The following is a 24828-nucleotide window of genomic DNA, read 5'->3' on the forward strand; positions in this document are numbered from 1 at the left end:
TATTCTTTGCTTTTTCAAACTGAAAAGATGATGATACATATTGGCAATACTATAAGCAACACAGAACATTCTCTGTGTTTATCTTATAAATCTGCATGTATCTAACTAGATGTACTATATTCAAGTTGAAAGAATTAATCATTGATTTTTTAAATGGATAACATACTATGTTTCTCACTATTGTTTCACAATCGCATTGCTGCAGATGGAACGCCAGTAACGAGTAAAGCCTCAACTAATAATGCACAAGCAAATCCGGCCAACACGACAAATCAGCAGTACCTAATACATTCATCTCGTCCAAATATCCCTCTACCGCCTCAACTTACGATCGCGCAACTCTTGGCAATTGCGGAGGATAGCGGAATATCGTTGTCCGAACCGTGCTTACACCTCATTTTGCGTCAACGTAATAAGGACTTTAAAGGTATATGCTCGTCTCTTATTTAGTATCGTATCAATTAAACTTTTTATTGATACAAACATTTTATTGAAAAATCACAATTAAGTGTGTATAATACAAATTAATATCGAAATGAAACATCGGAGATGTTAGGCATTGTATACACAGAATATATAGTAAAATTATTCGTCAAGTTTATAATGTATGTCTATGAATCTTGTTAAAAGTATAACTTAAAATTTATATCAAATTGAAAATTGAAGGCTTTTAATTAGTAGCGCAGTACACGTTACTATAAAACAAGGATAATTCTACAACATCTCTCCTTTCTCTCTCTCTCTCTCTCTCTCTCTCTGCCTCCCTCCCTCCCTCCCTCTCTCCCTCCCTCCCTCTCTCTCCCCCTCTCCCTCCCTTCCTCCCTGACTCCCACCCACCCTCCCTCTCTTTTTTAAGGGAAATATCACACAATTTTGAAGGAAAATACGAATATTTTTGGGAGTCATCATTTTTCATTCACGCTCGCGCATTTACTTGCAGAAGAAGCAAACGCGACGAAGCAAAACGACAGCGAACTGTTAAACTACAGAAGCATAGAGAGCTCATTAGGCGTGTTTAGCGCCGGCGGTGGTTTGGCAGTGTTGGCGCGTCATTTGCCGCTGGTATATCCGGATTCTGGTAGGCCATCATTCTTCGTCGAGAAGTCACCATCGCCGGAACAGACGGACGCCGATTGGGTAAAGTTAGAGACCAACGATGATATTTACGAAGCTCTGGAGGAAGGTAGAACGAGCAATTGTGCGCCAAAGACATCAGTTCCCGCTCCGTATGTACCGCCGCATTCTCTCGCGGCTTTTGGTCTGTTTCTAAGACTACCAGGTTACGCTGAAGTGCTATTGAGAGACAAAAAACGGGCGCAGTGTTTGCTGCGGCTCGCTCTCGGCGTTTCCGATGACGGCGAGGGCGGCGAGGTGCTGTCCTCGCCATTGGCCGCATCGTTGCCAACCCTGCCGTTTCAAGTTTTGAAGCAACTGCTGGATGCTACGCCACCGAGCACCGATGACGGGCTGCTTTTACGGGGGACGACTATAGAAGTGGGCGCCATGCTATTGCTGTTGAATTGCCTGGCGATATTCACGCATCAAACTGGACAGAATGATGGTTCGGCCGAACATAAAACGGGTCAGAGCGATGGTGGCGGAGTCGGGGGACGCAGCGATGATAATTCGCATCTATACTGGGCGAAAGGTACCGGCTTTGGTACCGGATCCACGCAGCAGTCATGGAACGTTGAACAGGCGCTGTTACGTCAACGATGTGAGGATGAGCATGTAACGGTGTTGCTGCAGGTTCTCGCTAGTTACATCGGTAACTCGGGAGATGGGCAACCGCAACAGGAGTTACCCGCCCCGTTCCCCGATTTATTGGCGCGTTCCTGTCTACTTCCAGCGTTATCATCGTACCTGCGAAACGATTCCGTTTTGGACATGGCCAGGCACATTCCTCTATACCGTGCGGTCCTGCAACTGCTCCGAGCCATGGCTCTCTCCAGCCAACTGGCACCACTATTATTACCGCGCGGCGGTAGATCGGGCGGAGAGCCATCCGTAGTGTCCCTTTTATCGAGTATGAGAGTGTGCGTGGACACATATGTGAACAAGATAAATCGTACGAGAGGCAATAAAACAAATATAAAAGCAGCTTCCAAATATCCTGATGATACCGAGCAAGACGAAGGCTTAGCCACGTTGATTCCTGATATACAAGAAAGTGCGACCATAGTGCAAAATGCTACGTGCCGATTATCCGGTATCGGTGAGGAATTGCCCGGGTCAAGTCCAACGGTGCCTGAATTACCATTGCGTTCGAGCCTCGAGCATCGTTATTTGGAAGTTATGAAAAATTTGCAGTTTGGTAAGTCTCCTGCTAATTGTAAACATAAAACTCATTTATCTGATATACACATGTTTAGGCAAAATATATCTCTCAATAATATTATAGCTACAATTTATTTCTGGATTAACAATTATTAAACATCTTCAAGAGTATAAGGGAAGAAAGGGTCATGTGTACACTTTAGAAATAAAAATTTTTTTGAAAATTTCAAAACTGCTAAAAATTATCCTTGTACAATTACAAGTCGAATTTATAATTAATATATAATATTTTTTTTCTTATTTTTAATTATCAAGAATTTTTGTAGAATTTTTCAAGAGTTTTGCGCAAATGGCTATAAGAAACTAATACTAATAGATTATATTAATATTATAATAATAATAATTATTATAACATAACCAGAGTTTCATAGAAAACTTATTTTTCTATAAAACTGACGCATTACGATTTGTGTCCGGTTCTTATTCGCCCGCGAATTTTTAAGTTAATAATTATTATATCATATCAGTCATTTATAGCCTAAGAATAAATTTCTAAAGATTATTTATGGAACGAAAAATTTCAGTTACTTTACAACGCGTTGCTTTCGCAAATAAATAAACTTTGATTATTTCGCGACACAGGTTATACATACTCACTTTTGGATAAAAAGACACGAAATTGTTGCGCAATTAGAAGGATGGATAAGAGATATGGAAATGCACGGATCGGATCGCAGATCAGGTCGTACCATTTCTCTCAATGCATTGTCTCTGAGGGTAAGCGTCACACACATTTTCTAAGAGAATAATGTATCACATTAAGATTTTTTAAAAAGTTCGTGCACACAGTTACAAACATAACTTTACGGGATGTTTTTTCCGCTTTACAGAGACATTATAGGTTATTGAGGGAAGAATTAAATAAACTGCCAACTCCCAAAGGATTAGAGGACTTGGCCGAACCTCTCGCATCGCCAGGCTCACCCATCGAACTTTCAGGAACTCCAGGAACTACAACACCTAACACACCGTCGACGGTTGCGGCATCCGCGACTACTCCAATCACTACCAACAATATAGTTCCAAGCAGTACGAGTAGTCATGTCCATCACGACATCGACACAGACGTCGAGATGGAAAAGATGGTCTCGAAAATGTGTGAATAGCTAAAGGATGTTAATAGACATTGTTGGACATTTTAAAAAGAGTCTATTGTTTGTGTTACGAGGTGAACAAATGGACATTGAAAAATGACACAATGGACTGAAATCAAGTACATAGATATCCTGTACCGGTTGCAGCTGAATTATACCGATGATTGGCCAGCCATTATAGGAAAGAAAGCAGTAACGATTTTCGACCGAATATATATAATGACACGATGACGATGATTACAATGATGATAGTGATTGCAAGATGTAGGTAGGTAGACAAATGTAAGGTGTGGTAAAATAAGACGAGAAAGGATTTACGATAGAGAGAGAAAGCGTGCGCGCAGTGTGAAAGAGAGTAAGTGAATAAATGAAAAAATAAATAAATGAGAATATGAATGAATGAAAGAAAGAATAAATAAATGAATAAATTAATTAATTAATAAATGAGTGAACGAATCAATGAATGCGCATAAGCGAGAATAATAAGAATAACGAGAGAATGAAGGGGAGAAAGAGAGAGAAAGACAAATAGAGACAGAGAATAAGTAGCGCGAATGTAACAAACTCGTGCGTAGTAGATACTTTTTTATAGCCGCTGCTATAGTACGTGTACGCTGCATTCTACTACTTTGTACTACCATAAGTACTACAACTGTTATTCGATATTTATTATACATGTTCCTCGTTTATGTAGCACAACTTATAACTAATTGCACTTTCGTGCTAATTTTGAACATCACGCTTATTGATTCCTCCTTGCTACCAATTTCCGCGTCTTTCAAGAAGCTGATAACCCACGAATATGCTGTTAAAAGTTTTAAGGCCAATCTGTTTATCCTTAAAAAGTAATCTTTATCTTATGAATAATTAAAGCTTGTGTATATATATCCCACATACATACACACACACACACACACACACACACACACACATACACACACACACACATACACACACACACACATACACACACACACACATACACACACACACACATACACACACACACACATACACACACACACACACACACACACACACACACATACACACACTTTTACACACATGTATACATTTTTCCCTTGTGTACATTTGCGATATATACCTGTAATGCCTACGTGATCTTTTCGTTTTTCTTTCTCTTTTTCTTTCCAAATATATATTTGTTTCACGCTTGGACACATAATATCATTTCTTTTGGGTTATTAGTAAATCTGTTTTACTACAACTATTCATTCGCTATATGCACGAAATGTAACCGATAAACGTTACATAGTTTGTTACTAAAACGCGAGAAAATGTAAAGAAGAAACAATAACGTTGATGAAAATTGGCTTGAGGGTGCAAATAATTCAGGGTTCTGATGTAGCGGACATCCCTGCGCGCGATGATCGAATCTAAACTACGACTTGTCACCTAAAGAACGAGAGATGACGATCTAGATACATCATTTTAGATAACATTTAATATAATAGTACGTGTTCTGTGTCGATTTTGAACAAACGACTAAAATGATATCTTGGAAAACGGAGGAATTGTTGGTACGTTTCTCTCACGTAAACGAAAATTGCTCTTTGTAATTGTAACAGCTATACTTAGTACACGTAAATTTCATATGAATCGACCATATGAACGAATAAAATTACATTGTTTTGAGATAGCTTTTCATCTTTATCTAGTTTAATATTTTTACTTTTTACTGATGTTACCATTCTTAACCAGATTACTATCGATACAATTGCTTATTTAGCTTTGGAAAGACATTAAGCTCATATCAGACTATGTACTGAATATTATAGATATAGATTAAAGATTGGAATTTGACTACTCGGGACAAAACGAGCTAAAATCTCCTTTTTTCAATTGATCAAATTTCAATTTTCAATCTTAATCTTCAATGCATGGCATCTGCGTGATACTTTGATTAAAGAATCAGAACAAGAACAGTAAAGATTTTTTTATCTTGATTATTTAATGCAATGCGCTTTGTAACATCTCTAGCATCTCCCCAGCTACAGCTTACATCGCATTATACAAGTTAGGAAGAGTTAGGAGATTTCTATCGTGACTCAACACTGAGATAAATTATTATTTATCCCAACTTTAGCAATATGCACATATACACATGCACATATTATTGATATTTAAAAGAACATAGAGTATTAGAATATATGGAGGCGCCATATTATAATGCCTTTAACTTTTGGAAAGATATTTAAAGGTAAATTTTTATTCATTTAATATTACATCATTTATTATTTATTTTTTAAACTTGTATTTAATCTGTCATATTTGTCATATGTTTAAAAATGTTAAATTGTCAGACAAAATTATACGAGAGAGCCTAAGAGAGAGATAAATATCAAATATAATTCTGTTTTTTTTTCTTTTTTTCAAACAAATCTGGATGTTACGAAACAAGTAATCATACGTCACAGCTAAATGTGAAAAAGAATTCATAAGATTTTTGTCGTAAACATTAATCTAAATTTTCGCCACATCACTCTCTCGAACACACATAGTCACGGCGTGCAGCAAAAAAGATTGAAATTTCACGGTAAATATATATATCGAGTGTGTATATATATATATATATACACGTGAATTCTGATATCCTTTTGAATTGATAATTTTGGTAGCTTGAAGCCAGCTTCAGTTGGTGCATGCGAGAATCGGAAATCGGACCGGCGGCGACCGGGGACCGGGGTCGTTGATCGTTGGTCGTTACTTCGCGTCTCGCGTCAACTGTCGTGTAAAATTGTTACGTCGATTTGTAAAATTCGTTCAAATTTGCGCTCGCGGCATTAGCAATGCTCTAATTTACATCTTGTATATATTTCGAATTATAGAAACCATCTATCCGTTTGAGAAAAAAAAATGTCTCTCTCGTTTTCTTTTTTTTTATAAGTGCAGTGATTTTATACATGCAGCATTATTATCGTGAGTACGGTAAGTAAATTTTCAGAATATATAGAATATATTAAAATTATAAGGTTTTTCGCCGTTTTTTCGTGGAAAAGAAAAATGAGAAGGAAAAAGATATATTGTATATTGCATATTTATCAGATGTGTGTTTGATGTGGTGTAAAAAAAATATTAAACAGAATAATTTCAATATCGAATATGAATATCAATTAATGTATATTTTGGCGCATTCTTGACAAAAGATATATATATCTTTGCAATAGATGAAATCACGATACGCGTTATCAAACGTTGCTATAGACTATAGACTATAGACGATAGATGGTAGCAGAGTACAAAATAATACAACAGACCACAGAGGCCACAGACTGCGAGATCGTTGTCCGCTGCTATCGTGTGATGGGTGGTGGGGTGTAGGTCGCGTGGTGGGGCGTAGGTCGCGGGGGATTTGCCGCTTGCCGCTTCGAGCTTCGAGTTCGAAGCAGTTTGGGACGTGGGACGTGGGATGTGGGATGGGAGATGAGACTGTGACTGTGGGACGTGGGACGTGGGACCGATTCCAGATTTCAGATTTCAGTTTCAGTCGATGCGTGCGAGCGGGTCAGATCGGTCGTTGGATCGCGTCGATCGTGTCGATCGTCGATCGTCGATCATCGTCATCGCGCTTTCCGGCTCTCCGCGCGTATATTCTTTCATTTCTCTCCGCGCGCGGAGGTACTTGATATCGTCGGGCTCATGGTGTATGATCGTTTCAATAATAGCATGGACGTGGATACGTCGATTTGTTTGTCGCAAAGTTTTGCCGAGTTTGTCTGTGCGCGCACGCACAACATATTCCATTAGCCCACATATTCCGATTTGCATCCGATTGGGACTGTGTGGTAAGTGTTTTATATTACAACACGCCATGACGTATGTGATATTTTTACTTATGTGATTGCGATATAACGAATAGCGAAAGTATTAAGAATAGGCGTCATATGTTATTCTTACAAATGTCACCGTATTGTGTCGCGTTAGGTAGAACTATTTTCCCTCTTTCTCCCTCCCTTCCGCCCGGGAAGCGACTATTGCCCGTGAAAATGAGTGGTTGCTACCGACACCGACGCGTTACGCAATATTTAAATTTGTATTTTTAGGCTTAGAGCGAGACTGTATCGCGTGTGCGCGCGCATGCCGCGCCATACAATCCACCAATTTATTCCCAAAGCGTAAGAAAATTCCAATTCTTTTTAAACACGCTCTATTTATACACGTTAAAAGGCTATGGGGAAAGCTTTGTAATTTCCGTCTTCATTTTCTTTCATCTTTAGAGAATTCTTTTCATTTCTTTCATCAAAATAGTTCAAGATCGGTCTTGATGTAGGATTTATAAAAGGCGATTGGAAAAGTAGATTCTTCGATTGATATTTCGCATAAATTTGAAGTATTCGTTCCGATCGTCGTATCTGTGATTCTTTTTTCAGTAGCACAAATTCAATACAACTCTTTCATCGGAGCTAGAGTTCTCGGTGACTATCGCTCACAACCATTTGCATTAAACGAAGATTTGGAGTCAACGTTCGTAGCGATAGCGATACGTGACAAGGCAGGTGGAAAGAAATGTGTTTGTATTCGTGTATGTATCTACAGGCGTGTAAATTTATACAAATTTAAAATCAGACAGTACGTGCAAGTTGAAAATGCACACTACCGGTTTCCATCTAGTTACATTCCTCGCCTCATTCGAGCTTGCTCCCGCGCGCGTGCGTATGTAGTATGTATGTATGGCGCGATCTCGCGTGCGTGTGCGTATAGGTATGCGCGCGCTAGTTGGCGGTGGCGGGGGGGGGGGGGGGATAAAGACTCGTTAGTAGACTCTTAACGTTGACAATAAGCTCGATTCAAATCAATATCCGTAAAATTCGTGATTGATACAAAAGTAAACTATGCGGAAACACTGAGAAAACACAAAGTAATTTAATATATAGAAATACGTATAATTATATGTATATGTGTACCAAACTTTCTCCTCTCCTTCCCACCGATATATGCATACGGATTGATATTGACAAATAGATGGTCGATATTGTTGGACGAAACTTATTTCGCAAACAGTATCAACAGATTATGATTCGTGTGCCAACAATCAAATCTGTTAGTCGCCGTCAAGTGTGTGAGCGTTTACATTTCAAAAAATTGAGATAAACGACGCGCGCGAAGAAAGTTATTTTTTTTTTATACAATTTAAGTTCACTATATCTTCTTATACATACATATATGTATATATTAATGTAAATGATGCTTTTTTCACTTTTTCTATGCGATAAAGATTTACATAAAGCACACCGTTTCTTTTTCTTTTTTCAAGTAATACTAAATTAATACCAATAAATACTAAATTAAATCCGTCTTTAAATGTTTTTTTGTTCTTTTTAACGTTAAGTCATTCTACGGATTGATAGTGTGAAAATGAACGAGGAGATTCGTTTATTCGGTATTGATTTTTGTCGGTAGCTGTGAATCAATCTTGATATGGCGAAGTTTTGATAAGAAACGCGACTGAATGTTAATTTTACAGTCTGCAGCATTGCAAGGCTAAGTGACTCTCACCATCAATTTTTTTGATCAAAGTATTTGTCCGAGAAATTTCGATGTACGATGAGATGTAGACACGAGCGATAATGTAATTTAAACCATATTACATTAACGCCAGTGTCCATTGATCGTAATAAAAGCAAGAGAATTGTGTCGCGAAGGATCCTTTCTTTTTGTTTAATGTAAATGGTTTTGTGTAGCGTGAATACATCGTGACAGAATAATTTCGAACATGTAATTGCCGAATTCTATTTTATCGTAGAAAAAATATGCGCGCACAGAGAAACAGCTGCATTATATTAAATTTATCAATTTAGAAACATACAAATACACTAGATATATTGTTTTTTGTTGCACACATATAAATAAATATAGCCATAATTTTACAGATTCATGTATACATACACATATGCACACACCCGCGCGCGCGCGCGCATACTAAATATATATTATTTACGCAGTTGTACAACATAGATTCAAGTTTTTTTTTTCGATAGAAAAATTCTTTTCTAAGAATTCTACCAACAAGGATTGTCAAATTATTCATGTTGTAATAGTAAGTAGAAAAATCATTTTAGGTGCATCGTATTAATATACATAAGGTACAGCGACTTCTTTCATTTTCTCCTATCATAATATCATAAATATTTAATACACATCGTAAGGTAATAATTTTTTTATTATTTACTATTTCCTATTTCGTGTCTAATACATTGTGAAGGAATAAAAACTAATGTCGCCAGATAAGTGTCGAGTATCGATAGATACTATTCTATTATGTATAATTCATTTATGTGTATAAACACAACTTCAGTAAGTCAAATAGATAATAAAAACCACATTATTTAGTTAATCTCAGATAGATTAATAGAATTTTATAGATTAGTAGAATTTCTTTATGTTAAACATAAAAATGCGTTGATAAGAAGAAATAATTTTGTGAATCTACGAGATATGTTTGTTTTTTCTGCCCCTTTTTTTCTTTCTTTCTTTAGTTACTGCGTAAAAACACCACCGATAAATAAAAAATTTTCTTACATTAAAAATCATAAATATACATGTATATTTATTGTCAAATATGTACATATTACAATATGCAGTATTGTTGATCAGATTGACGGAGAAAATAATTATTGCAAAAGTACTGCATTTACATCCGCATTGCACCTCAAAAGAAAAAAGTAGCTATATATATATTGTGCGGATTTTATGAAATTTCGAAACAAAGATTTATTGATCGTCTAATTGATTGATCAAACTTGGTGCGTGCGATACGTGACGAGAATAGTTTGACCCAGACCTTAAGAGATTTCCGAGGTCGGTATTGCCGCGCACCCAGCAACTTTTATATGTATCTGATTCGCCCTCAGCCTTGATGCTGCGAAAATTTAAGTTTCTTCTTCTAAAACTTCTTTTCGACATTTCACTAGAAATATCATCTTCCTAAAAAGAGACTTCATAAATAAAAAGTTACATTTATTTATGTTGCGTTTGCTTAGCTTTAAATGTTTAGCTTTACTTCGCTTTGATTTATAACGTAAGGTAATAATTTTTTTATTATTTACTATTTCCTATTTCGTGTCTAATACATTGTGAAGGAATAAAAACTAATGTCGCCAGATAAGTGTCGAGTATCGATAGATACTATTCTATTATGTATAATTCATTTATGTGTATAAACACAACTTCAGTAAGTCAAATAGATAATAAAAACCACATTATTTAGTTAATCTCAGATAGATTAATAGAATTTTATAGATTAGTAGAATTTCTTTATGTTAAACATAAAAATGCGTTGATAAGAAGAAATAATTTTGTGAATCTACGAGATATGTTTGTTTTTTCTGCCCCTTTTTTTCTTTCTTTCTTTAGTTACTGCGTAAAAACACCACCGATAAATAAAAAATTTTCTTACATTAAAAATCATAAATATACATGTATATTTATTGTCAAATATGTACATATTACAATATGCAGTATTGTTGATCAGATTGACGGAGAAAATAATTATTGCAAAAGTACTGCATTTACATCCGCATTGCACCTCAAAAGAAAAAAGTAGCTATATATATATTGTGCGGATTTTATGAAATTTCGAAACAAAGATTTATTGATCGTCTAATTGATTGATCAAACTTGGTGCGTGCGATACGTGACGAGAATAGTTTGACCCAGACCTTAAGAGATTTCCGAGGTCGGTATTGCCGCGCACCCAGCAACTTTTATATGTATCTGATTCGCCCTCAGCCTTGATGCTGCGAAAATTTAAGTTTCTTCTTCTAAAACTTCTTTTCGACATTTCACTAGAAATATCATCTTCCTAAAAAGAGACTTCATAAATAAAAAGTTACATTTATTTATGTTGCGTTTGCTTAGCTTTAAATGTTTAGCTTTACTTCGCTTTGATTTATAAGCTTCATCCAAATATTCAGCACTCAACGAAAATTATTATCTTTCCAAGAAAGATAAAGAGTGTCAGATAGAGACTTCTTATATATGATACAAAAAAAAAGACTAGAGAAAAATTATAAAATTATACGTTATTCGTACATTTTTCAAAAACTAACTATGTATTTCGAGCTCGTTACACATTTATGAGATATAATTTGACAACGATAAAATTTAATACGCAGATTTTCTTTGATAAACTTTCTAACCGAATTTCCTAATGAACATAGAATTATTTTCAACCGTTTTGTTAAGAAAAGTAGTATTTCAATAGTATTATATATTATATTTTTTTTACACATTTTCCTCTTGATTGAATAGAATCTAGAATAAATTTGAGAGTTATGCTTGATTAATATTATGAATAAGATTCGTTAATGTTCGCATGGGAAATTTTATTGTTAGTAATTTACAATTGTGTGTTGGATGTATTTATTTAGAAAAGAATCAATCTTTCAATTTCTTTTTTTTTAGATGTATATTGCAAAATGTTGTTAAATACGCGTAATGTATTACGCGTAATATGTATAATCAATTTTCTCACAGAGAAAGCAATTATCATATATCAGAAAATAATTATTTTATATCCTGATACATGATAGAGTTGCTATCTCTGAGAATTGATTATATAAATTTAATTTATTTTCCTTTAGAGAGACTCTATTGTGGAATTTTATTGTCAATGTTTTTCTAAAATTACTAAATGTAAAATCTGAAAAATAGCATTTTTGACACAATACAGTTTCTTTCTGATATAATAACAAATTTGAAAAATTGAAATTTTATTTGTGATAAAATCGTGTAATTTTATTTACAATTTTATTTGACGGGTGTGACACATTTTTTTATCGACCTAATTGTTCGTTTATAAAGAATCATTTATTTGATTTTAGGAGAGTGTCGCGCTTAGCAGCTGAAGCAAGATTGAATCATACAGTGCGGATAAATTTTAGTTGCGAATTTTGTCAAATCGCGCCCTACGTGAAAACTGAGGTTGTCTCGATCGTTGTCGTCATTATCATCATCATCATCATCATCGTTGTCGTGGTTGTCATCGTCGTCGTCATCGTCGTTGTCGTCGTCGTCGTCGTCGTCCTCGTCGTCGTCCTCGTCGTCGTCGTCGTTGTCGTCGTCGTCGTCATCGTCATCGTCATCGATCCATGTGTTTTCGCCGCTCCGACTTGATCGAAAATGTTTCACGCGCGATCCTCGAGAGAAGGAGCGCGAAGAAGCTGGCGCGATAAACATAAGCTTCCAGCTGCGTAAAGACGCGAAACGCGAAATGAGTGAGAGGAACGATTAAAACGACTAAATTGGAACACGTTAAATGTTAGACAAACAATGAGCTATGATATCCGCTCTTGAGCATTCAGGCACGAGTGGCGCGATGCATTTCAACTCTTTCAGCCGGCTATTCTCCTAGTAACACACGCACTCTCGACACGCACAAGCACAAGCGGTACGGTCGAGGTTCTTTGAGAAAGATAGGCGAGATATTTCCGCGCGTTCTTTAATGGACGCTACGTCGATCCTAGTTGCATTCTGTCGAAGAGACGTCTGCGAAGAAAACAAGATTCGAAAGGAGGAAGAGGAGAGACCTTGAGACCTCTTTGCGGAGAATTTTATGGATATATGTATGAAGATACCGGCACGAATACTTCAAAATATGCGTTCGCGCGCGCGCGCGCGCGCGCGAAATCTGCGATCTGGCAACGTGATTCTTACGGAATGATGAATGGATTCGTTCGAACGATGTACGCGACGAGATCGATGCGGAATCGATCTCTCGATAAATACATATACATATATATATTAGTGAGCACTTTCGAGAGCGCGAGAAAACGCTGAATACGTTTAGAACGAATATAGATGCGCGTGTGCATCAATAGGATTTACAGAGATGTCGCGAATTTCAAATCGTATCGCCACAATTAGCGCGGCTCTCGGCATCGTTTTGCTCGTGATATTGCTAGTAATCTTGTGGTCGAATGTGCGCAACGTAGACAGGATCGGAGATGTTGGCCGAACGCGGAACGATTCAACGGTCGATCGCATCGTCGCTATCGATGAAGCGCGAGAGAAGCAGACCGACAGTGTTGCATGGATTACTACGACGTTGGACTCGATCGAGCAGAATTTTACAAACGAGGGTAAGTCTTACTTCTCTATACTTGATAATTTTGATAAAAACAAACTCCATTTCAATTCAAATTTCAAACATGCAAAAATACAGGACACAGGTACAGGTTGTAATGCGAGAGATGTATCCATCCAAGATATTCGAAAGATTCAAAAATGCATATATAATAATCGATAAGTAATAAAACTCATTTAGAGAAGGCAGGAGTCAAATAAACGTGCGTGAAAAAGTGCAACTGCTTGTACGCATACAACGAGCCATACGATTAAATTTGTCGCATTCTTATAAAAAAAAAAAGTTGTCGTGGTTGTCATCGTCGTCGTCATCGTCGTTGTCGTCGTCGTCGTCGTCGTCCTCGTCGTCGTCCTCGTCGTCGTCGTCGTTGTCGTCGTCGTCGTCATCGTCATCGTCGTCGTCGTCGTCGTCATCGTCATCGTCATCGATCCATGTGTTTTCGCCGCTCCGACTTGATCGAAAATGTTTCACGCGCGATCCTCGAGAGAAGGAGCGCGAAGAAGCTGGCGCGATAAACATAAGCTTCCAGCTGCGTAAAGACGCGAAACGCGAAATGAGTGAGAGGAACGATTAAAACGACTAAATTGGAACACGTTAAATGTTAGACAAACAATGAGCTATGATATCCGCTCTTGAGCATTCAGGCACGAGTGGCGCGATGCATTTCAACTCTTTCAGCCGGCTATTCTCCTAGTAACACACGCACTCTCGACACGCACAAGCACAAGCGGTACGGTCGAGGTTCTTTGAGAAAGATAGGCGAGATATTTCCGCGCGTTCTTTAATGGACGCTACGTCGATCCTAGTTGCATTCTGTCGAAGAGACGTCTGCGAAGAAAACAAGATTCGAAAGGAGGAAGAGGAGAGACCTTGAGACCTCTTTGCGGAGAATTTTATGGATATATGTATGAAGATACCGGCACGAATACTTCAAAATATGCGTTCGCGCGCGCGCGCGCGCGCGCGAAATCTGCGATCTGGCAACGTGATTCTTACGGAATGATGAATGGATTCGTTCGAACGATGTACGCGACGAGATCGATGCGGAATCGATCTCTCGATAAATACATATACATATATATATTAGTGAGCACTTTCGAGAGCGCGAGAAAACGCTGAATACGTTTAGAACGAATATAGATGCGCGTGTGCATCAATAGGATTTACAGAGATGTCGCGAATTTCAAATCGTATCGCCACAATTAGCGCGGCTCTCGGCATCGTTTTGCTCGTGATATTGCTAGTAATCTTGTGGTCGAATGTGCGCAACGTAGACAGGATCGGAGATGTTGGCCGAACGCGGAACGATTCAACGGTCGATCGCATCGTCGCTATCGATGAAGCGCGAGAGAAGCAGACCGACAGTGTTGCATGGATTACTACGACGTTGGACTCGATCGAGCAGAATTTTACAAACGAGGGTAAGTCTTACTTCTCTATACTTGATAATTTTGATAAAAACAAACTCCATTTCAATTCAAATTTCAAACATGCAAAAATACAGGACACAGGTACAGGTTGTAATGCGAGAGATGTATCCATCCAAGATATTCGAAAGATTCAAAAATGCATATATAATAATCGATAAGTAATAAAACTCATTTAGAGAAGGCAGGAGTCAAATAAACGTGCGTGAAAAAGTGCAACTGCTTGTACGCATACAACGAGCCATACGATTAAATTTGTCGCATTCTTATAAAAAAAAAAAAAAAAAAAAAAAAAAAAAAACTTAAAAGCATTTTTAACTCGGTCCCTTTCACACGAGTGTTTGACCAATCAACGAAAAACGCACGCTAGTATTTGCCCTACACTCTTCGAGCAATCCGATTGGATGAAAAAAAATACATCTCAAGTCATTTACGCATACACGCGTTTTCATGATCTATGATGGAAGCATGACTTGAGAGAAACGAGGAATACCGTATCATAAATGTTGGTTCTATTTTATCTTATTCGCGGACAGCTGTCTTATGTGTTTCGATAATTTTATTAACGACTTTTTCAACAAAAAGAGCTCATCTGTTGAAATACATATATCAAGGATTTTAACATATCTTCAATTATACAAAACGAAAATTTTTTATTCGAAAATAGGAAATTACAATGAAAAATGTCTTTAATAAAAGCAGTCGATATATAACATTTGAAGTATTATAGTAAAAGGGAGAAATTATTACAAAAAATAAAATATAAAATGTAAAAAATGTAATGTACCCGGATAAACTGCAAGTATTGGGTTTATAATTTCACGATAAAAAAATCTTAATATAATTTGATAGAATTTATTTTATGCGGAGTTTTTTCGGACATTATGCGCGCACACATTGTTTAAGCATGTATCGCGTCCACAATTTCTAACTGAAATTGTCTAGTTGAAATTCAAATATCCGATTGTCACGAAATTCTATCTTGCTTCTTTTCCAAGCAAACGTTCCAAGAAGCGGTATCATTGCAACAAGGTAGATAGACATACGTTTTCGCGAATTTGCTAGCAAGCTTGCACGTTAAAACGCATACAACGCATAAATGGGGTTGCTTTGCGCGCGCGCGCGCGAGAGAGAGAGAGGGGGGGGGGAGAGAGAGAGAGAGAGCATGTTGATAAAACGTATTCTCTTCGCACAGCCACGTTGGCAACATGACACATAAACATTGCGCCTACGCGAGTATAGACGGATAGAAAGACGGACGCTCGATGTGAGTGATATGCAGCCCAGAAAAGAGAAGCGAGGAGAAACGTTGGTGTAACTTAAAAGTGCAGCCACGTGCGAGCAGTGAACGCTACTAAAAGTGCGTACGTCGTGAAAGCTCGTGTTTCTGTCAGAGTCAGCAGACGCGGACATCACGCGTTTAACGAAGCACAACGTTGTCTTCGGGAAGCATTTTTTGCCGCGTTTGCGTTTGTTTTCAACTTTTTATCGACGGTTTTCATCTTTTGATTCGACGGTTGTATGATTTCACAAGTAAAAATTTGACGATACAAACTTGAAGATGTAATTTAAATTTAATTGCGATATTTTACATTTAACATGTGGTTTTTTTTAGATACTTTATATAATAATGTGAAAAATGCTTACAATTTTTATTAGTTTTATAAAAGTAAAAATTCAGGTATTAACACACACACACACACACACACACACACACACACACACACACACACACACACGCGCGCACGCACACACAAGTTAGCAGAGGGCTTAAAAGTTTCGTGCGATTAGGCTTCAAATTGCAATTAGACAGTTGTGTGTGCGCGTGCGTGTGTGTATGTGTGTACACTTTTTTTTTTAATTTTAAATGTTGCTTATGAGAGTATATGTATAGTGAGTCTTTACACATCTTAAACTCAAATTTGCATATTGTTTATAAAATCAAGTAGCTTTTTGAAATAATCTTAATCGAAAAAGTCTTAATCTCTTCCATCTTTTATATATATGTATAACAATTTTTCTTTTCGGTTCAGACACTGTTCAAGTAGAAGACGTAGGTTGTAAAAGAATCGTGTACATTCTGAGACAATGAATATATTATACATATAATATATAATCAGCGATTATTACAGATTCTTTTTTATCTAAATTATTTTTTAGTAGGCTGTCTCTCTCTTAAATTCTTATACGAAACGCGCGAAAAGACAAATGTAAATGTTACAAATATTGTGCATAATCGTTTGTACATATTTATGATTGATTTTGTAATTTCGTTCAGATATATACTTTGTGTATGATTGCAAACGTCCTTTTCCGAGTTCCATTACTGGTTGCTCTTGGACTGCGCTCTCAGGTATTGCGTGTTGTTTAAGAAAGACCTTGATTGTTAATACATGTTAGTATACGCGAAGCAGCAATATTGAAGCAGAAACATACGTTTCTTTGTAACAAGGAGTAACGAATATATATGTAATTAATTTTTCTAAAGCGAGTTTGTGGGTGTTGTTTTGTCCAAGTCATCGTATTACCTCAGTAAATCTTGAGTAGCTGGATACAATAGCGTAAACCGATTTGTATAAACTTTATTTCCTTCAATTTGTAAAATATTTTGAAATTCAATAATGTGTTAACTGAATTTTGCTAAATTTATCCATCGAGGAGAAAGAATAATAAAAGAATGCAATGCATACATACATACATACATATATACACGTGTATAACGTACATCAATACATATATGTGTGTATCTCTAAAATCATCTATGGTAGTTGCCATCTCTCTCTAAGACGTAGGTGTTTAATCGGAAAACGTCATTCTTTTAACAAATATTTTTCTTTTTATGAAAAAGGTCTTTGTGTATTTAAAAAAAAAAAAAAAAAAAAAAAAAAAAAAAATTTTAGAAGATATTTTTTCTAACGATTATCGCATTCTATAAACATACTCGATCGTACAGACATATCGAAAAAAAAAAAAAAAATCGATTTTAAATTAATCAAAGAAACTCTTTATATAGAAAAGATAATTCGTCAAATCAGTTTGATACATTTTCATATTATTTATCGTAATAAATATTATATTTGGTACATTTTATATATTTAGATAAGTTAAAAATTATAAAGAAAAATCAAAATTAGCTTTGACAATTTTTTTTGATAAATGGAGAAAAATTCTCTCTTTGCCTGGTCTAGGCACATACAACGGTCGCTTAAATATACTATATATGTATAAATAAGTAAATAGATTAACAATATATTATATCTTTTTTATTAGCACTGCATGGCAGAACCGAGTGATATGTATTTGAAGCGCTTGAAAAAAGTTTACTTCGGGGGTTTTACTTTGTCAGCGAAGTCGCGAATACACGGGATATGCGATATTGTTGCCAGGCGACTATGCATCTTGTCTGTAAACATTTCGACCAATTTGCAGAACTCGCACCACTATGCCTCGTTACAGGATATATCGGTTGATCCAGCTGTAATTTATGACTGAGACCATTCGAGTTAAAATAGCCAAAGCCAGCTGGCACTCTGAATGATACGATAACGTTCAATGGTCTTGAACCATATTGCACCAATTGCGCCATTTGTGATTTTACACCATTATTACTTTGTTATCCCGTTTCGATCATGTTTTTAATGGATTTTAGTTTGACCTTTTGGTAAATTTTGATTTATGGTTTTACTCGCGCTCTTTACCAACATAAATTTCATCAACTTTTTTTTTTAGATGTAGCTTTTATTAGGTTTTTTGAAAATAAAAAAAAATACATATATGAATACAAGATATATGAAACACATTCTCTTTTATATCATACTCGCTCAATTTTTTCACGATTTTAAAATTATTTTTAGTTTTTCTCAAGTAGAAACTTTTTTTTAATTCATGATAAATGCAAGACTGAGTTTAACTTTTTATTATTATGCATACACTTTTAAAGATAATTGTAAAAATTTCGAAGAATGAAATTGCGCGACAATATTCAATTGTGACAGGTTGTGATAGCATAAACAAATTTCGGAGCGATTTAATCTACCACGTTCAGTAATGGTACAACGGTATTTGTTCTTTTTTTATGTCATTGAATGAACCAGAATAAACTGCATTTTCTTTTTCTCTCTTTGTTTCTCTGCGTTTCAAAGTTGCTTGCTATATTTTTATGTAGATTTGCAGTAGACTGTGAGAGATGAGATGTAATTTACTGTCTTTTATACATTCAAAGTTGTTAACGAGGATCACCGACATCATATTTGTTGACAATAATAACTGGAAAAAAAGAAAAATTGGACAATCGCTAATACGTTTTCTAGTTTAGTTTAAATCGGAAATTTCTTCATTTTTTTTTATTGTTTTCAATACTAGACAGTATCTTAAAAGATTAACAATCGAGTGAGAAAGAGAGAAAGGCAGAGAGAGGGAAATGAAACGCAAATATAATTTTTTATATCGTCATAAAAAGTCATAATATGTTACCATATGTATAGTAATGCTATAAGCACATTTACATATATAATAATTAATTGAATAATATTGCCAAATATATACTTGGCATTGCTAAGTTAATACTTATCAAGTTTACTTATCGAAGTTTAGTTAGTAGTCAATGCAACTAAACATAAATATTTGTTTAATTTTTTGAAAATTTTACGCAACTATTTTATGCGAGAAAAATATATAGAGATTATTTTTGTTACACGCCATGTTTATTATATATTTCGAGACTGGAGGGCTTACATCTCGGATGTCTCCACACAGGCTCATGTTTCGATACTGTAATTAAATGGCAACATATGCGAGATACTGTCAAAGGTCTTTCTCCTACGAACACAGTATCCGCCTTGTGGAAGAGGAAGGCGAGAAAGTCTTCTCAGTGTCACTCGGCATAATCGAGACGCGGTTGAAGCGTAAACGTTTATGCGAGAGAAACGGTTCGACAGTATATAATACGAATGATACTTTTATATTAGAAAGACAATGTTATATATACTCAAACGTTGCAATTCAACGACATATGATACGCAGGAACTAGTTGTAGGTTGTTGATTCGCGGAATTTTTTTGATAATAAAAATAATTTCTTCAACTTCCGGTAGTAAGAGGCTAATAGAAGAGGTCTAGAAGAGAGAATCAATCTAACTTTAATGGACATTAAATGAAATTATAACGCTCTTTCGTAAACGATAGATGCGAAAGCGTTACAACATATCTAGATAACGCGTGAAAAAAACATAAAATACGAATAATATGGGACAAGTACAATCGCGTGTACGTTGCGTATACCGTTGGTACCGAAAATCAAACTTGTTTCCGTTGATGCCAGAAACGAAAAGAGAGAGAAAATTTCAAACAGCATATCAAAACTTAATTTGTGACGAGTGTTTCAAGTGATCGATCCATATTTTTTTTTCACCGTCGCAAAGATGTGATTATATATGTGTAACATTGCGAACTTGGCGCGCGCGCGCGCATGTATAGACACACAGACACACATACATTCATTTATAGTATTATTAAAATAAAGAACTATGTTATATATCCGTTTTAGATTGAGACCTGACAGTCTCAAGGTTGTTGTATTTACGATAGAACATTGTTATTATTTCAACTTTCAATTAACCAGTCAAGAAAATTATTGGCATATAAAAATTCGACTATTAAGAAACGCAGACAAAATTTTAAATATTTAAATGTACTAAAAATTTTAATGTTTTTATAAAAGTTCTATAAAAACAAGCAATTGATGTTTTAGTGACCAATTTATTGCAAGAGACTTTTGGAAACTTTTTTCCAAAGTTTTCCCCTATTTTACATGTGTATTTTTCCAATTGCTTTTTCATTCACGACGAGTCTTTACTCCGAGAATGAAAAAGCATTAGCCACGGCATAGTCAAAAGCCCAATTGACTGATGGTTCCATTTGATTAGACTTTTAATGAAATCAATCGAACGTTTTGTTATTACGTATACTATGATTTTCTCTAATATACTTCACAAACAATGTATCTCTTTAAAGATTAAAGATAAGCCCAGAGTTGGTCCCAGAGTCTGACTTGATATTCGCATCTCGTTGTTATTTCCATCGAAATACATAATTCAGCAAATTTGCTATTACGTATATTGATTGCTGCTTGGAATGGCTTTGGAGTGTCAAAAGTAGATTTATTATGTGTCTACTGTTTTATTAGGTAGGGTATAAGGTAGCGAAAAGTAATTTAGTGACATTTAACTTTTTCTTACACATAAATGTGAGAAATAATAATAGAATAATTATGAAATATCTTGTTCTCTTTTACCTTGCTTTTGTAGTAATATACTAAATATTTTCTTTTATCGTGTACAAGATTTTTGCGGGAAATTATAACATGCTTTTATCCGTATTCTGTATTTAAAAGATATTTATGGCCAACACACATTATTTATACATTTAGCTTGAAAATGGAACGGAAGTAATTGTTATTATTTATTATTAGGGAAATTTCTTTTGTGGAAATCTTAGTGCGCAAAACAAACGTGTTGTTTGGAACGATAGTGCCGTCTGGCACGTTTCCGCAGTATTTTCAGAAATATTAAGTGTAAGCTTTGTAAGATGAATCTTGAGTTCAGGAAGTTGAAACGGATAATTACTATTACTCCGTTTGCAGTTTCGACAAACAATATCGTACAGCAAGAAAATCCATTATGCGACGTGCTAAAGATGTAAACATTTGAACGCATTGGATTTTTAGCAATGTATTTTACGATGTTAAACATCCTTTTATATATAATTTTAATCGTATTTGACATATTTGGGCAATTTGGAATTTCTATTTCATACTGCTATTATATGTAGATATATACATATACACAGCTAGGATATTATATACGCCATAACACATTTTTAAATATAATTGGTAATTCTTATTGCATTTACATTGCATTACATTGCAAAAAATATATAGTTAATCGACAATTAATAATTTAAAATTAACATATGATGTATTACACCATTACACACACACACACACACACACACACACACACACACGCACGCACGCACGCACACACGCACGCACACACACGCACACACGCACACACGCACACACGCGCACACTTAAAATTGTAGAATACGTAAAGATTATTCCATGTTGAGCACATTAATAAAATTTTTACTTTGATTTCTTGCTATTTCGTGAATCGAATATGAATTTGAATTACACTACGTTGTTGCGTACTTTAACAATTTTGTTTATATCTGCAAATATAGAAAAGAAAACTTTATATTTTCCATCATAGGTAAATTTGCTATAAAAGCGGCGGGCGATATCAATTTCTAATAACAAAAAGACATATACACAGAGAAAGAGAGTGATAAGGAGGATTACATGCACCATCGTGCTTCATGTTTTTCGCACATATATTACAATTTCTTTTCTAAATTTACATTTGATGAATCGACGCAATTATTACTTACGTTTTCTGCATGGTTTATTATAAATAATCTCCTCGTGTCAACATTCACCATTTCGATACATATTTTGTTCGAGGAAAACTTTAATCAAAATATACGTTTTGTGCACTATGAGCGTATTATGCAAAGCGAGAGGTTGCAAATTTGACGCTCGGTTTATAGAACATTCACGTTTATCTCATGGTTTGTGATTCAGAACTGACATTCGATACGTCTTGTGAAAACTGTCATGCGTAATTATAGAACCGTACGTGTGTGCTATGTATTTCTCCAGATGTGTTTGGCGTACTACCGAGGCCATGTTGTAGGTAGAGCTCAATATAATTAAACAAGGTGATGTTTGCTGTTATTCCGTGAATAATTTTTTCAAGGTCTTACCATATCTTACTTTCTGTCGTTAAATCTAGATTAATGATATCCACAATCACATTCTCGCGCGCGTAATATATATAAGGTCCAATAATAGCGTAAAAAAATAATGGAAATTGCTCATCTGGACTGTATCAATATCTTGTTAGAGAACTCGTAAGCGATGGACATAGAAATCACAAAGATGGAATGTACTGGTCGATTTTCTCTCATACGTGCAATTATTCAGTTTAATATCGATAAATAGACTCATTTAAGCAATAAGTAATTAGTATCGCTCAATTTTCAAATGTAAAGCTGTATTCTAGCAGCATTTCAATGAATTTTATCAATATTGTCATCTGAGAAAATATTTTTTTTTTCCCCAAAATCTATTTTATGGACATCCTGTGCGTGTATATTAGCTGCAATTAGATTAACGAAATTAAGATATGAATAGTTCTTGTTTAATTTAGAGATTAATGTTCCAATACTTCTATTTACGTCTTAGGTATTTTGTGAACTTATTATTGCATAAACAGTTATTGTTTTAAAAATACAGCGAGTACACTAATATTTTTGAACGAATTTGGAAGAAAACGAATAATTTTTTAAATATAATTTCAGTGCTTTCCAAGGGAACGCAAAGTACGAAGAAACACAATAACGCATCATCGATCGATGTGTTGCCGTTCGCCAAGGGTAATCTAGAATACGTCAAGCCTTTCAAAATTAGTCAAAATCAGTATGAAGATCCACGTAAGTATTTGAAATAAACTGTAAATAATGCGTGAATGTATATACATAATCAAGAGACACGATAATGTCTCGTGCGAAGTAGAATGCTAACGGTAAGAAAGGCGAAAAAATATAATCATATACTATTTATTTCTTTTTATATACATATATATATAAGAAGATTTATTCAAAATATGTTTCTCATTTAAAAAAAAAAGTTAATTAAAAGTTAATCAAAAGGGTCAAATGTAGTAAAGGGATTTAAGTTCAAAATTTTTGTAGCATAAATTTTTTTTTAAGATTTTAAAATTAAATATGATATGGACTCTCTTTTGCCTATATTTTATTCTTTTATTTTTCCAATTTATTTCGAAATGAAGCTGAAACATAAGTATGTATATAAACGTGTGGAAATTGAATACCGTAAGTTGAGTATTATACTGTTCCTTTTTTTCGGATAGTTTGAATAACAATGACGCAAAAACGCGTGAAAGAATGTATACTTGGGCGAATATATTTCATCGATAATTACGTTATACCGTGTGTGTGACATATATGCGCAAACATAAAACAAGCTGTTTGAAGTTAAAAGTTGACAATTTATGACATGAGAAAGAAACGTACACGTATAATCTATTTGACGAGTTACTTTTGCGATATCGTATATTTGAGCCATTCTGTGATTTATATATATATATATCTAACTATGTACAAGCGAACGCCTTTGTAGAGCGCCCCTCCAACCGCTTCGCTGCGCACCAATAAATTCACTGAATATAGAACAAACATTTTTGTTTAAGACAAAAATGTTTCAGACAAAAGTTGTTTGGTGTTGAGGGGGTCATCTGATGGTGATCTTCATTTGACCTTGTACAGTACTATGTACAGAATAATGAGACAAATCAATTGGTATAAAAAACACAAATAATTGTTTAAAAAAATACATTGTAAATAAGTACATACTTTTTCTTAAAAACAATTATTTTCTTTATACCAATTGATTTGTCTCATTATTCTGTATATAAAAGTATTACGGTAAGATTATCGAAAACTAAATATTTTACGATATATTATATTTTTTATATCAAAATATGTCAGATTAAGATATAAAATTATTCGAAAAATACTTAATGAAGAAATACTTTATTATAGTGTTTTGAAAAGGTCTCGAGAAGGGTTATAAGGATATACAATAAAAAATAGGGGGTTTCATATAAAAAAATAAAATTGAAAAAATTGAAATGACTTTGAACAAAAGTCAAATGAAGATCAATATCAAATGACCCCCTCAACACCAAACAACTTTTGTCTTAAACATTTTTGACATTTTTGTC

The 24828-nt window shown here is 35.0% G+C and overlaps 3 protein-coding genes across 8 annotated transcripts in view; all 3 read left to right on the forward strand.

Annotated features, from left to right (window-relative positions):
• The window catches only part of LOC115237663 (baculoviral IAP repeat-containing protein 6-like), a 32148-nt gene extending 29697 nt beyond the window's left edge, over window positions 1-2451 (forward strand). Inside the window, 3 exon segments of the mRNA XM_029810860.1 lie at window positions 206-427; window positions 941-2372; window positions 2445-2451. Coding sequence (XP_029666720.1) covers window positions 206-427; window positions 941-2372; window positions 2445-2451 — 1661 coding nt within the window.
• Window positions 2452-2898: 447 nt separating this feature from the next.
• Window positions 2899-3913, forward strand: LOC115237644 (baculoviral IAP repeat-containing protein 6-like). The gene is made up of 2 exons (XM_029810817.1): window positions 2899-3054; window positions 3168-3913. Exons 1-2 carry the CDS (start codon window positions 2989-2991, stop codon window positions 3441-3443), a joined length of 342 nt encoding a protein of 113 aa, XP_029666677.1. The 5' UTR covers window positions 2899-2988; the 3' UTR covers window positions 3444-3913.
• Window positions 3914-6804: 2891 nt separating this feature from the next.
• Window positions 6805-24828, forward strand: part of LOC115237651 (A disintegrin and metalloproteinase with thrombospondin motifs 9) — a 50454-nt gene continuing 32430 nt past the window's right edge. For 2 of the 6 annotated variants that reach the window (XM_029810829.1, XM_029810830.1), the window contains exons 1-3: window positions 6805-7237; window positions 13385-13531; window positions 23384-23515. In XM_029810829.1, coding sequence (XP_029666689.1) covers window positions 6943-7237; window positions 13385-13531; window positions 23384-23515 — 574 coding nt within the window. In that variant the 5' untranslated portion in view covers window positions 6805-6942. Of the gene's footprint in view, window positions 7238-12515; window positions 13532-13926; window positions 14958-23383; window positions 23516-24828 lie in introns of those variants that run through there. The other 4 variants (XM_029810832.1, XM_029810834.1, XM_029810831.1 and 1 more) reach the window with 3 other exon arrangements.

Source organism: Formica exsecta, unplaced genomic scaffold (assembly GCF_003651465.1).
Source record: "Formica exsecta isolate Colony F162 unplaced genomic scaffold, ASM365146v1 scaffold303, whole genome shotgun sequence".
NCBI lineage: Eukaryota > Metazoa > Arthropoda > Insecta > Hymenoptera > Formicidae > Formica > Formica exsecta.

Excerpts from the sequence above, each read along its gene's own strand:
- LOC115237644 (XM_029810817.1), top strand. The coding sequence starts at position 2,989 with ATGGAAATGCACGGATCGGATCGCAGATCAGGTCGTACCATTTCTCTC. Across the intron at positions 3,055-3,167 it reads TCAATGCATTGTCTCTGAGG|AGACATTATAGGTTATTGAG; the intron begins GTAAGCGTCACA and ends TCCGCTTTACAG.